Raw genomic sequence first — 15,222 nt, forward strand, 5'->3', positions numbered from 1 at the left:
TGTAGCAGCTACCCCTGACAGTCTTTTTGTTGTGCCTTTCTGCAATTCAGCATGTCTGCTATATGGTGAGTAGCTACTCTTCTTCTCATTACAATGTTACATTCAATCTTAGATTTCCCATAGTTTGATTTTCTTGACGGCTTTTCTTCCATTCTAACTCAAGTGCTGCTTTCGTTTGTTACCATTTTCTAATGCATTACTATACCAAAGTGTTCATCCTTCTCTCTCTTCTTTCCTGCATTTCTCTTGTCACCTTACAAACTGCATGGCATGCTCTAGCTGCCAGAGACTGTGGCCATGTGTGTGTGAGCTGCATTTACGTGAGTTTGTGTGTGTATGTGTGTACATTCTCTACTTTTGACAAAGGCGTTGTTGGCCGCAAGCTAGATTTCCGACAGTCTTTCTGTTGTGTTTTTCTGTGACTCAGCATCTCATCTATATGGTGAGTAGCTACTACCCTTTTCATTATATTGTGTCACGCAAAAGAAAATGAGAGCTGTACACTGCTTCAAAAACCCCACCCAATTAAGTCACTACAAAACATAATGTAAAATTCTAAGTAACTTAAAATGTAAAGTAAAATAATAATTAAAATTTTTCAGGATCTAAAATTTTCTGTTTAAGCTCCAAAATTAATAAACCTAATAACAAAATCAAAACAAGATAGGAGGAGATAAAGAGTGAGACTGGTGCAGAATGTATCAATAGGACCCAAAAAACTGTTCAGCCTATCACTTGACAACTTTGACATAATTAGCAAAAAACCTATTTTGATTCAGAAGAGGTATGTTTACAAACAAACCCATATTTTAATTCACAAATAACGTTTTGGAATTCCTGGACAAGAAGATATTGTCCGATGGCAAGATTGTGACCTGTCTAGAACTTTCAACTGTGTTGATCACAGGATATTTATAAAGAAAGCATGCCTCTAGATGGAATCTGAAGACAAATGGATAACTGGCTAAAATCCTATCTACAGAACAAACAACAGTAAGCAGGGTTATATGGGAACAACATATAGGTAGGAGGGGTAGAGTCCAATTGTGAAATGGTATACTATGTCATATACCATTCAAAATTCTTAGGTGTCCATATAGACAAGAGGCTTGAAAAGGCTTAGTTCAGCAACATTTAGCTTCAGGATAATCTCCAAAATCAGAGATATCAAAGTTCAAAATCTGCCTATTTTGGCTACTTCCATTCACTGATGTGTTATGGAATAATTTTCTTGGACAACATATCACTATCAGAAAAAAGCCTTTACCTTTAAGAAAAACGATGTCTTAGCAATGTGTGGAATGCTTCCAAGGCCCTCACACCATAACCTACTAAGATAATAACCATTACTTCACAATATATCTTTCAGTCATGAAATACATGCTTCACAATCCATCCCAATATTAAATTAATGAGTCATACCACGATAAGGAAATCTGACATTTACAGTGATCTGAAGAATTTATCTTTAGTGCAAAAAGATGCAGCATACTTAAATGTAAACATCACTCATGAATTAGACATTATGCTTCTTCCAAATGGCTGACTGCTACCTGCAAACAAGGCCACATGATAACCAATCTATGATTATGGCAGATGTGATCAGCATGTCATCAATCCCTCCAGCTATTGTTACCAATTGATGAATCTGGATGATACCACTGCTTCTTTATTCAAGCAGCTGCTCGTTTGAGCCCATGAGGATGAATGGAAACTGAGGAGGTACCAGGAATCGAACCCATGTCCTACTGCACTGAATGCAGCAAAGCTAATCATTCAGCTATGGATGTGGTCAAATGCAAAATACACTAGCACAAAAATATGATATTTACACAAATGGAAGCCAACCTTTTTCTGATTTTCCTGGTCCACAAATGTGTGTGGCTTAAATTCAGGGTCAAAGTCCTAGAAAGTTCCAAAAAATGCTGCTAGAAGCCACGGAAGGTGATGTGTTAGTGGTTCAAGTATTGCATGTTAATTATTCTTTATCATGGGGGACATTCTAATTTTAGTATTGCCCATCTTGGTATTTAGCAGTTTTTGAGTTCACAGCAACACCATCATAATAGGTGTTTTTAAGAAACTTGCAGAAGTTAGCAGGCACAGTAAGTACACTTTCACATTTCAACAACTCCAACTCTGTTCGGAAGCTGTTGGCAGACAAGATACATCAAGCCATTTCTCACTGCTGCTGGCTGTTGGTTATCATTGAGTCCATATCAGTCAGTGCATGGACTAAGCTGCTGGTAGTGATTCAAATAAGCAATGGGAGGCTTCATCTTTGTGGCAATTTTAAAGCTACTGTCATGGTTCACGGATTACTACTCCGGCCCAAAGACCTATTCTTGGTATTCAAGTCATATCCAAGTGATATTACTCCAAAGTAATAATCAATTATTTACAAGCAAGTCTAAAGAGTTTTTGCTTGAAAAATGTTTCTTCTCTCTAAATGAATTCCTTAATAAAGACGTACAAGATTATTTCACATATCTTTCTGTATTTTATAACTTGCTGCTATAATTACACACTATAAATCACACTGCTTATAAGAATGACATTTTCACTCTGCAGCAGAATGAGAGCTGATATGAAACTTCCTGGCAAATTAAAACTTTGTGCCAAACTGAGAGTTCAAGTCTCAGTCCAGCATACAGGAAGTTTCATACTGCTTGTGTTCAGTACCCGTTTTTAAACAGCTGTTTACATGGTAGATCAGAGACTTTAATGTGTCAGTAATGACATAATTCTCAGTGCATTGTTCAACATTAGGATATGTCACCTCATCGTGAGAATTGGGACAGCAATTTCAGCGTGCACACTATGTATCACACTGATCCAGTATGCACCAGTTGCCAGCCTAATTACCTCACGGTATCAAGCATCTTTAAATATATCTGCCCTGCAGTTCCATTTGAGGGTAATCCCAAAAGTAAGGTCTCCTATTTTTTTATAAGTACATAAACCTGTTTATTTCTACAATGGCTTACATCAGTTTACAGCTTGAACATTTAGCTATTTTTCGAACATAACCACCATTTCTGTCAATGCATTTTTGTAGACGCTGTGGCAGTTTTTGTATGCCCATGTCACACCATCTCGCCGCCATGCTGTTCAGAATGTTATGAACCTGGGTGGTTCTGTGATGTATGGGGTGTATTTTTGTATAATGAATTGGGCCCAATTTGCGTTACCTTGAACACCAATCAGAATGTTTAAATAAACATTCTTTGTGATCAAATGTTTCCCTTTCATCTACATTTTCATGATAAGATGCTGCAGACATCAAGGCTGTGATCATGGTTTCCTTGTTTGACAAACACTCAGGCACACTGTCCACCTTGACTGGCCTGCTAAATCACCCAGCCTTAATCCTGTAGAAAATGCTTCAGACTATTCAGAGTAGTTGGTGAATTGCAGCAATCAACATCCAAATGATCTCGCAGCTCTATGGGATCTAACGAACTTCAACCTCAAGAAACTTATGGACTTTTTTCTTCACTGAATTGAGGCCATCATCAAGGCTGAAGCCAGTGTTAACCCTAGCATTACCAACGTATTTTTTGTTACATGTAATACCAACGGGGGGGCCTCAAAGGCCCATAAAGAATACCACAATTTATTTTATCATAAATCAAGTTTATTTACTTCTGATACCTCTAATAACAATTCAAAATGCTTAGACATTGTTTTTGTATACTGGATAATAAAAGATGTTATTATAATAGGAATAAAATGAACAAATCACGAGATTCAGTTTATATATTTTTTGGAATAATGTTTCAAAATAGTGTTTTCTTATAAAAACGACTTTTTTAATTCGATACACTACATGAAGCAAACAAAATTTACTGTCTCATTCTGCAACGCATTTTTCACACAACACTGTCTTCCTGCAGTGTTTCCCACAGACGTGTTTGTGGCACTGAGAGCAGGTAACAGTTGACTTTCCCAGCTTGTTGTACTTGATCTTTTTAGATGCAGCTTCTTGGCAGCATAGGTGGCACCGTCCACGTGTTCCTGGTTCTGCTGTTGAGGATGATGGTTCTACAGAGCAGCTGAGCTTCCGTTGTGTGATGCTTTCCATTGCCATTATTACTGGCTTCTGAAGTCCATACAAATTTTTTGCCCGTTTATCTACTTGAGATCTTATTAGTTCGAGACCTAAGTTAGTGATAAAAACTCTTCTGCGGTTTAGCAAATTCTTTTTCCAATTCGGAAAGTTGAGGAGGAAGAGTGAATATGCATTTATTGCAGCTATGTCAATGAGTGTGTAGAAGAGGGACAAAGGCCATCTTCTTGTTCCTCTCTTTGTGCTGTAGTGTCTTGCCATCTGGTCTATGGTGTCCACGCCTCCCTTTGTAGAATTATAAAAAAGATTTATGTTAGTCTTTTTTGAGTCTTCATTCAACACCCCTTCTGAGTGATAAGTTGAAAGCATCAACAGCAGTCGTTTTGGCTTCTCGCGGACTAGCGTTGATGCAAGAGTAACTGGTGGCCTCTGTGTCTGAGGGTCAGTATAAGCAAAGATGGAAGAGTGTAAACTGCGGCCAGTTGTAGTCTTCAGCTCTTCAGGTATGTGTCGTCTGTTAGACTGTAGGGTGCCAACAAGTGTGAGGTGAAAATCATTCCATAGAGTCTCAACAAGCTCCACTGAAGTATAGTACCGATCTGTGGTAACATTACGGCCTGATTTTTCAATAGGTTTTATTAGTCTCTTTACAATTTCCATCGGTCCATTTGAATGCTGTGTATTTCCTGACTTGCCTGTATAGATGTCCATGCTGATCACATATCTAGTCTCAGAATCAGACAGCATTCGAATTAGAATGCCGTATTTTCCAGGTTTTTCTTTTAGAAACACCTTGAATGGACAGCGACCACGGAACAAAGACAACATCTCATCCACTGTTGTATGTAGACCAGGAATGAAATACAATGGAAGTGAAGAATTGAAGCTTTCAAAAATTTCCCTCATTGGAGCAAACTTGTCAGTCTGGCGACGAATTTCTCTTGTGTTCTTATCATCAAACCTCAATATTTTAGTCAATTCGAAAAATCGGGTCCGACTCATTGATCAATAGTACACTTGTCGGCCCTGAAGCAAAGACCATAAATCTTGGACAGGTATCTTATTGTCATGATTTGAACCCATGATTAGCAAGAGTCCTATATAACAAAATAACTCATCTTCATCTGTGTGCTGAATACCTAGTCGAGAAGCCTCTTCATTTGAGTGTAGTTTTATTAGATTCATAATTTGAGGTGTAAAAAAGAGCTCTATAGCCTCTTTCGGAGACGCAATTCTTCCTTGTTGTCCTAGCCCCATTCTTTCTCGCACTATATTTTGTACAGAACGCCGATATTGTCGAGATGGCTTCGTAATATACTCTCGTCCACTTTTTGCAATGAATTTATCACATTCCGTATCATTATCATCTGGTGGATTGGCTTCAACCTCATCTTCATTCTCAGACGATGAATCAGTTCTAATTTCTTCCACATCATCATCCACTTCACTTTCCTCTAAATCTGATTCGTTCAAAACTTCTTCTAGCACTCTTTCAATGGAACTATCACGTAAACGATGTCTACTCATGTTGCTGGTTCAACAGCAGCAGAAACACTGAAAATAACAATGGTCCGCTTCATAATAATATGTCTGAAGGCAACAATGCCAAAATTCGTTTCATGGTAAGAATTTGAAACGAGAGACTCAACCTCATAAATCTTTCCTTGCTATTACCAACGGGTGGGCTTCTAAGGCCCACAGAGAATTAAATCAAGTAAATGAATTTTAATTACATTTTTATTCCGAAATTCTGTAATGACTCAATAGTACATTCAATAACGAACAATTACCTTTGCTTTCAAGTTCATATATCAAAGGGTGTGGATACAACATAGAAAAACTGAGTCAGTGGGCCTACGAGGCCCCCCCGTTGGTAATGCTAGGGTTAATGCAGTATCAAGGTGATGTCTCTAGGTATGATTAATTCTTGGTCCAGTACGCTTATGACTTACACAGATGTGATTTATACCAGAACATGGTAGCCTTTTAAATAAAGAAAGAATAGTGTTTTAAAGGTAACTGTCTACTACCTGTATTGTGCCACAGGCAAATTTTTCTGTGATTGTCGCAACTTGTAAAGTTTTGCAAACGTCTCCTTCTGTTTGAAGTCCAGATACAGCAACAGAATATTCTGAAACTGTACCATATTTTCTTGTGTAAGCTGTTTATCATGTACCATTTCCATCTCCAGAACTTGCTTCCTCAGTTTCGGAGACAGTGAAAGACACACACAGTGGAACTTGTTGAAATCATTCCGATTGCCAGAACCTGTACATACACACAATAAATAAGTTCTCAGTGGGTGAAATAACTTTCCACCAAACACAACTAAAATTGAAAACACATTAGCATGTCAACAGAATAGTAACATACTGACAAGTGACATGAACAAGGTATACTGAACACTGAAATACTGGCACACCTGAAGACCATGATACCAGCCATCGGCTTTGACCTACGACATCATCAAGATGGTGGACTCCCCTATTTCAAGTGTACACAATATGGTGACCATGACATCACTAATTACAAGCTCAAACACACACAGATGATGTGAGAAATATTTAACTACAGAAATAAAACAAAACTAATAAGGCAATTGTAGAAACTAGGGGTTCTTGGGTGGGCACAAACTAAATATATGACAATTATAATAACAAAGATATACAAGAACAAATGCTAACACACAGATCAAGCAAACAAAATACTCATAAATCAACAAAACCACAATTAAGAAGCCTGAGAGAAAAAGAACTGGCATGAGAAACAGTCCTTGGCTTATATAGCTCAAAGGAATTTCATGACATACAAACCCACACATAGTACCAGAACCTGGTACCAGAAATTTTATTTGACCTATTAAGCTCAAGCAAAATCCATGATATCATAAAACCACATAGAATTTGACAAATCCAGTATATAACACTTCACTTGAACCACAGAGCTAAAGTAGAGTCCGCGGTACGGTACCACAAAACTAAAGCTAGCTCAAATAACTAAAATCGAAAACCTAACTTCAACAGTGGACATAAAACAAACTTCACAATGCCTATCAATCACTGTCCAACATAATTACCCACAACTAACAACACAACGCATTATAAAAAATATATAAATAAATAAATAAATAAAAATAATAATAATAAAAAAAAACCAAACGAATTAACAGTAATTTATATATACAGGAAACACACAATTATGCATGTAAACGTGTATACCACACTTAATACAGTTCAAAACAAATCATAAAACCATAATTACCAACCAAAGTGAGTATACACATAAATCTAACAATCTAGCAGTTAGCAATAATAATGTCATCAATACAGTCTCAATACACTGTGCCACCATGAGATTACACAACATAACACAGACGCAGTACAGGTCAAAGCAGATGGATGGTGTTGCTAAATATGGTTGACCCAAAAATGTTATCATTCCTGAGGAATAATCTTTAACTCAACCGAACCTACCAATGCCAGATACAGGCTTCAGCCTACAATATAGAGATGGCATGTGGCATTACATGTGAACAAACAGAAAGAGAACAGAACATTGACAATATTTGTTTTGTGTCAGTATTAATTGGCTGGATGTAGGCTGTGATGGTAGAATGATCTGCAGAACAGCCCAAAGTCGGAAATACGGAATACTGTTTGAAGTCCAGATACAGCAACAGAATATTCTGAAACTGTACCAAATTTTCTTGTGTAAGCTGTTTATCATGTACCATTTCCATCTCCAGAACTTGCTTCCTCAGTTTCGGAGACAGTGAAAGACACACACAGTGGAACTTGTTGAAATCATTCCGATTGCCAGAACCTGTACATACACACAATAAATAAGTTCTCAGTGGGTGAAATAACTTTCCACCAAACACAACTAAAATTGAAAACACATTAGCATGTCAACAGAATAGTAACATACTGACAAGTGACATGAACAAGGTATACTGAACACTGAAATACTGGCACACCTGAAGACCATGATACCAGCCATCGGCTTTGACCCACGACATCATCAAGATGGTGGACTCCCCTATTTCAAGTGTACACAATATGGTGACCATGACATCACTAATTACAAGCTCAAACACACACAGATGATGTGAGAAATATTTAACTACAGAAATAAAACAAAACTAATAAGGCAATTGTAGAAACTAGGGGTTCTTGGGTGGGCACAAACTAAATATATGACAATTATAATAACAAAGATATACAAGAACAAATGCTAACACACAGATCAAGCAAACAAAATACTCATAAATCAACAAAACCACAATTAAGAAGCCTGAGAGAAAAAGAACTGGCATGAGAAACAGTCCTTGGCTTATATAGCTCAAAGGAATTTCATGACATACAAACCCACACATAGTACCAGAACCTGGTACCAGAAATTTTATTTGACCTATTAAGCTCAAGCAAAATCCATGATATCATAAAACCACATAGAATTTGACAAATCCAGTATATAACACTTCACTTGAACCACAGAGCTAAAGTAGAGTCCGCGGTACGGTACCACAAAACTAAAGCTAGCTCAAATAACTAAAATCGAAAACCTAACTTCAACAGTGGACATAAAACAAACTTCACAATGCCTATCAATCACTGTCCAACATAATTACCCACAACTAACAACACAACGCATTATAAAAAATATATAAATAAATAAATAAATAAAAATAATAATAATAAAAAAAACCAAACGAATTAACAGTAATTTATATATACAGGAAACACACAATTATGCATGTAAACGTGTATACCACACTTAATACAGTTCAAAACAAATCATAAAACCATAATTACCAACCAAAGTGAGTATACACATAAATCTAACAATCTAGCAGTTAGCAATAATAATGTCATCAATACAGTCTCAATACACTGTGCCACCATGAGATTACACAACATAACACAGACGCAGTACAGGTCAAAGCAGATGGATGGTGTTGCTAAATATGGTTGACCCAAAAATGTTATCATTCCTGAGGAATAATCTTTAACTCAACCTAACCTACCAATGCCAGATACAGGCTTCAGCCTACAATATAGAGATGGCATGTGGCATTACATGTGAACAAACAGAAAGAGAACAGAACATTGACAATATTTGTTTTGTGTCAGTATTAATTGGCTGGATGTAGGCTGTGATGGTAGAATGATCTGCAGAACAGCCCAAAGTCGGAATTACGGAAGCGTCCGATCCCGCCCGTCTGCTTTGACCCATGACGTCACAAATATGGCGGAAACAAAAACAAACACACACTTTCCACAGGAAGCCTAATGACACTAACGGGACAAGTGCGGGAAATGGGGTGTTTTGGGTAGGGGGCAAACTAAATATAAACAAATTTAGACGCCTTGCGTAGCTACAACGTGTAAGTGAAGACAGCCATGCATGAATACCCACCCACCTCCCCAGGGGTCGTAACCCCTGCAACCCATAGAAGATAAAGATGCTTCAGTAGCTGATTAGTGTTTTTTGTCTTTTTTTTTTAAAAAAAATCTCACTGGATAGAACGAACAGATCAGAAAGATAAATATAATAAACTAAGACAGAAATTGGAGGAAACAGATAATTAAAATAAGTAATAAGTGTTTTTAAATTTAAAAAAAAAAAAATCTCACAAGATAGAACGAACAGATCAGGAAAGTAAATAAAATAAGATAAAACAGAACTGGAGACAGCCACACTCAAACCAAACTCCACGTCGTCATGACGTCACACACGACAACACCCTTACGTCACGGGTCAAAGCCGACGCGTGGGATCGGACGCTTCTGTCCACCCCCAAAGTCTACATTAGGTCTGAAGGTGCCAGTTTGGCTGTGAGTTGATGAAACTTTAGATGTGGTAACACACCGATCTGTAACATAGTTCCATATATAGCTTATGCTAAAAGTTGAGAGTTTGGATGTGAGTTGTTGAAGTAGTATCAAATGCTTCAGATGGTCCCAGTCTTCTTAAGGCATTGTATTTCATCAAATAAAAAGAAAACACAGGTAACACACAAAATCTCCTGACAATGAAAGGCAACTTAAATCTCAGAAATAATTGTTAGTGATCAATATGCAATAAACTACTACTGAAAATACATACAAGAAAAAACATAAGTTGCAGCTTGAAGAGAAAAATTAAGATTTCATCTTAAACACAGACAGTGATACCAATACACTGAGTAATAAACAAAAAATCTTTTAAGGATGGATATTAAGTAGGCCTACCACTTGAAGTGGAATGAGTACAGAAAGATGATGATAATAATAAACAGAATGTCATCAGCACCTTATGCTATCAGAGTCCTGTTATCAGTGTGTAGCTACATGTCCCTTGTTCTTACATACACCGAAGTGAAAGAAATCAAGGGAAACCTCTCAATATTGCGTCAGACATCCTTTTGACCAGCATGGTGCAGCAACTCTATGCAGCATGGACTCAACAAGTTGTTGAAAGCCCATTGCAGAAATACTGAGTCGTGCTGCCTCTGCAGCCAAGTGTTGCCGGTGCAGAATTTTGTGCATGAACAGACTTCTTGGTGCAGGATTTTGTGTGTGAACAGACTTCTTGATTATGTTCCATAAATGTTCTGTGAGATTCATGTTGGGAAATCTGTGTGGCCACATCATTCGCTTGAACAGTAAAGAATGTTCTTCAGCCCTCCACAAATAACTGTGGCCCAGTGACGTGACACATTTTTTTCTAAATAAAGGTTATTGTTACAGCTAATGTCTGCGTTGGAATTCTTTCATCAAAACTGGGAACACATAAGGACCTATCCAGACGACCTACGGTTGGCATTCCTTGTACCTACCAGTCAACAGAGAATCGACGAACTTGCTATTACATTTTATGGCAATAAGATAAACTATTCTGCTGCAGTGATTGTTTTAGAAGAACTGTGGTTTTACATGCCAAACCTTAATCAATTAATTGAACAGTTTAGGGACGCTTATAGGGAGTATGTATTTATGCCAAACGGTATAAGGTGTGCAAACAGATATTACGATTTTCGACATATTTCATCATATTTCTCGGTTGTACCCATCTTCCCGTATTCGAACCGAACTCCGTCTGACTGTGTATACTCTGGTCTTCAAGTAGCTGAACATGACCATTTCTGGTTAATGATAGGTTCAGCTGGACGAGAGAACCCAGTCCACTCCATGTACACAGCCCACACCATTATGGAGCCACCACCAGCTTGCATAGTGCCTTGTTGACAACTTGGATCCATGGCTACATGGATCTGCACCACACACAAACTCAGTGGAAATCAGGACTCAATTGGCCACACCGTGATTTTTCTGTCATCTAGACTCCAACTGACATCGTTGCGAGCCCAGGAGAGATGCTGCAGGTTATGTTGTGCTGTTAGCAAAGGCACTCACATCAGTCTGCTGCTGTAGCCCATTAATGCCCAATTTTTTCACGCTGTCCAAACAGGTATGTTCAAATGCTACATATCCCACATAGATTTCTGTGGTTATTTCATGCATTGTTGGTTGTCTGTTAGCACTGACACGTTTACGCAAACACCACCGTATTGTCCATGGTGAGAAGTAACTCCTGACATTTGGTTTTCTCTTGACACTGTGGATCTTGGAATAATGAATTCCCTAACAATTTCCAAAACGAAATTTCCCATGCGTCTAGCTCCAGCTAGCACTCCACATTCAAAGTCTGTTAATTCTTGTTTTGTGCCCATAATCATGTTGGAAACCTTTTCACATGAATCATATGAGTGCAAATGACAGCTCTGCCATTTTAACCTTGTGTATGGGATACTATCGCCATTGGTATATGTCAAAATCGATATCCCATGACTTTTGTACCTCAGTGTACTATTTCTACGTACACCCAGTTCTTAGTTACAGATTTGTTTTTTGGCTTCAAATGTCAAATGGACACAATTTTCAAACAATAAAAAAGAGTACGCCTACTAGCTAAAAACAACACACAGACTCATAGTAAAAATATTTGGCAATGCTAATTCCACGATCTGAGTGTATTTACCAATTTTTTTATGCAGATTTAAGAAAAATATTAATTCACTGATAGAACTATTCACTGTCATGGAACAAGAGTGAAATTATTAAGAATGACTAAATCAAAACTCTATATAGTATTTTCTTCCAGAAACTGAAACAGTATAATTAATTCCTCAGTGAGATCAAAGAGGCATTTGAAACCAACAAACTTCCCAATACAGTTACAGTATATCTCATAACTACTATGGGGTCAACTGAAAATTGCGGCTCCACCCATTTGCTTTGAGCAGTTATGTAACTTTGTTGTACAGTGTGAAGTCATGGTGGTGTTGTGTTTCTGATTCTAGTCATGTTCGAAGATGGTGTATTGTAGGATTTGGTGGTGCTCTCTTGTATTGGATGTTTATATTTTGAAGTTGTTTGTCAGTGAGTCATTAGCTGTTGTGAGTTGGGTGTGTCAGGCTGTTATTGGAAGAGTTTATATGGATTTGCTAGTGAGTTATTTTGATTTTGCGTATTGTGGCTGATGGAGTCATGTTTGTGTTTAGAACTGTTGGTGCTATATGGTTCATGTTGTCACAGATTTAACATTATTTTCCTTTTTCTGTCAGTCATTGATATGACACAGAAATTTACAAGTAGGTCATTGCTTGTTCCAATGGGCACAGATATGCTGTACCCTATGCATTATATATAATAATAGCACAGTAATATATAATAATAACATAAAATAACATATATTAAGTTCCTACAGTAATCTGGACCAACTGCAGATGATTTTTTTTTCTTTTTGGTTTGTGTGTGCGTTAGTGTGTGTGCGTGTGTGTGTGTTAGACCAAATTATGCTACAGTGGCTTCGTATGGTAGGTATTTTTTGTGGGTTTCTTTGTTTTTTTATCATAATAAGTATCCTATGTGTGTATATGTTACAGTTCTTTGTGTATACTGATAGTCATGACGAAGCAAGTTTTCATTTCAGAGTTTTAATGTTTAGTAATTGTGCTGGGCTGTGGTTGGTAGGTATTGAGGATATTGGTTCACCATTGTTGGTTAGGATAGGTTTTTAATATTATGTGACGAGTTTTTGTTTACTGAACCTGGATTTCATTTTAGATAGATAGGGTAAATGAAGATTTTGATAACAGATTTGATGATCTGTATGTGTTACTTTTGGCTGTGTGAGGTTCATTTTAGCTGCCATACATGACAAGGAAAACTTACAGTATGGGGTTTTCAAGTCATTTGTATGTTCACGGTACTGAGGGCTTTCTATGAGCTGTATAGGTCAAGCGCAATTTGCAGTACCAGGTTCTTGGGTTGAGTGTTGGCTTCTGGGTACTGAGGGCTTTGTCTATTGGTTAATGGTCTCGTCGTCTTCGTTTTAGATTTATAGTTCAAGCAAATTTTATTATACAAATGGTTTTCGTTTTTGCATTTTCTGGTTGTGTTGAATGTTGACAATTTCATATGCTTGACTTTTGAGTTAAGATTTGCCTTTGAAAATGTAACAAGTGACATCATGTTAGCTACATTGTATAAGCTCGAAATAGGGGCGAGAGTCATCTTGCTGATTTTATGGATCAAAGGTGACGGGTGAAATACCAACTTCTGGTTTATGTAGCTACAACAGAGCAGGCATACATGGAAATGTTTTATATATCCATTCCATCATTCCTTGATGTACTCCTACATTATATTGCATGCTACTCGATTTCAGATTGCAGTGGATAATACAATCTTCCAACATCTGTAGTATAAAGCAATATTGATTGGTATTTACTAAGACAGACATGTGTGCAATATAAGCAATAACCAGTGATTAAATGAGATATGAATGAACAGTATAACACAGTCTGTTTGACATCATCAGCTACTTTGTTTGCAAGTATGTATATTTTGCAGTGCACTTCTGACAATGCATAACTCCTAGGAAAACTAAGACTGTACGTAATTATGTGTGTTGACTTGTAGCTATGTTTCATTGCTGTAATTTTAACTGACATGTCGAATATCATTGTAACATGACATATGGGTGATTAAACAACTACCTCAACAACTGGAATGTCGTACTATTTACAGCTCAGCAGCAAATTATTTTTCTTGGGGGATCAAATGCACAAAATGGATAGTTATCAGACAACACAGCATTTGTTATTTTGTATTACGGTTGTGATTATTACATTGAACTGTTTAATATTTTGTAGTGAACCCATACGTCAGTCAGTAAGAGTGACGAGGCGACAGTCACAGTCAACGTACACATCTAAGCAATCAACCTAATATACAGATCAACAAACGGAAAAACATATTTTCGTCCAAAACGTACCTACTTGCTCTGTGTTCCCACTCATTTTCAGTTTGCTTCTGCGTTCAACATTTTCATACTTCTTTAGGAAATTCCAGAAGTCTTCTTTATACGAGTACTCCGAGTCGCTAAAGAAAATTCTGTCCAACAAGGAACGATGGGAAACAAAACTGAAAATGTCTGAAACATTGTTCGTGTTATCATTTTTCCTTTCATGATAATCACTATGTCTTCGATCATAACTACAGGACGGGCGTTCCTCTGAAGGACTGCGTCGCCTTCGTTTCATTTATTTTCGCTGTTAGTTTCAGGAATTAATGCAAACATTAGTTTCAAACACTGCTTTAAAGAGGATACATCATCCTCAGTAAGCTATTTAGCTACAAACAACATGCCACTGTGACGCATTAACAATTACTATTGTCCTTTTCTTGTTTTATTTTCACATTACTGGCCTTTCCTTTTGTTGTCTACTACTAATACAGCTTGTTAGTAAACAAAAGTAACAGCTGTAGCGTATACAAAAACAAAGCCCTTAGTTCCAAGAATACGTCTTTTCCCGAGGAATAACCTCCAAGACTCTCCTACACTTAGTTACTAGAAGAACTTTGCTATCAGCAACTGGGGCTGTATAGTTTCCAGTCATACTTAGCAGATATCATACAAAGAGTAGACATAACAATCACATCAAATAAGAATAAACTTTTATCGAAAGGCCTATCAGAACTAAAGTCAGGTTCACACATGCAACTAATGTGGCGCCCCGGCTTGTGGCTTTCGATAGTGGCACCGTGAGCTACAGTTCACACTGGACGTCACAAATTCTACGTAACTGCGCAGCTTTCGACATG

The 15,222-nt window shown here is 37.4% G+C and overlaps 1 protein-coding gene across 5 annotated transcripts in view; it reads right to left on the reverse strand.

The window, feature by feature from the left end:
* Nucleotides 1-14,897, reverse strand: part of LOC126197430 (probable ATP-dependent RNA helicase DHX34) — a 191,449-nt gene extending 176,552 nt beyond the window's left edge. For 2 of the 5 annotated variants that reach the window (XM_049934634.1, XM_049934633.1), the window contains exons 1-2: nt 14,393-14,897; nt 6,100-6,337 (exon numbers count right to left, since the gene is read on the reverse strand). In XM_049934634.1, coding sequence (XP_049790591.1) covers nt 6,100-6,337; nt 14,393-14,660 — 506 coding nt within the window. In that variant the 5' untranslated portion in view covers nt 14,661-14,897. The remainder of the gene's footprint in view (nt 1-6,099; nt 6,338-14,392) is intronic. The other 3 variants (XM_049934637.1, XM_049934635.1, XM_049934636.1) reach the window with 2 other exon arrangements.
* Nucleotides 14,898-15,222: the final 325 nt, after the last annotated feature.

The sequence above is a fragment of the Schistocerca nitens genome, chromosome 1 (assembly GCF_023898315.1).
Source record: "Schistocerca nitens isolate TAMUIC-IGC-003100 chromosome 1, iqSchNite1.1, whole genome shotgun sequence".
NCBI lineage: Eukaryota > Metazoa > Arthropoda > Insecta > Orthoptera > Acrididae > Schistocerca > Schistocerca nitens.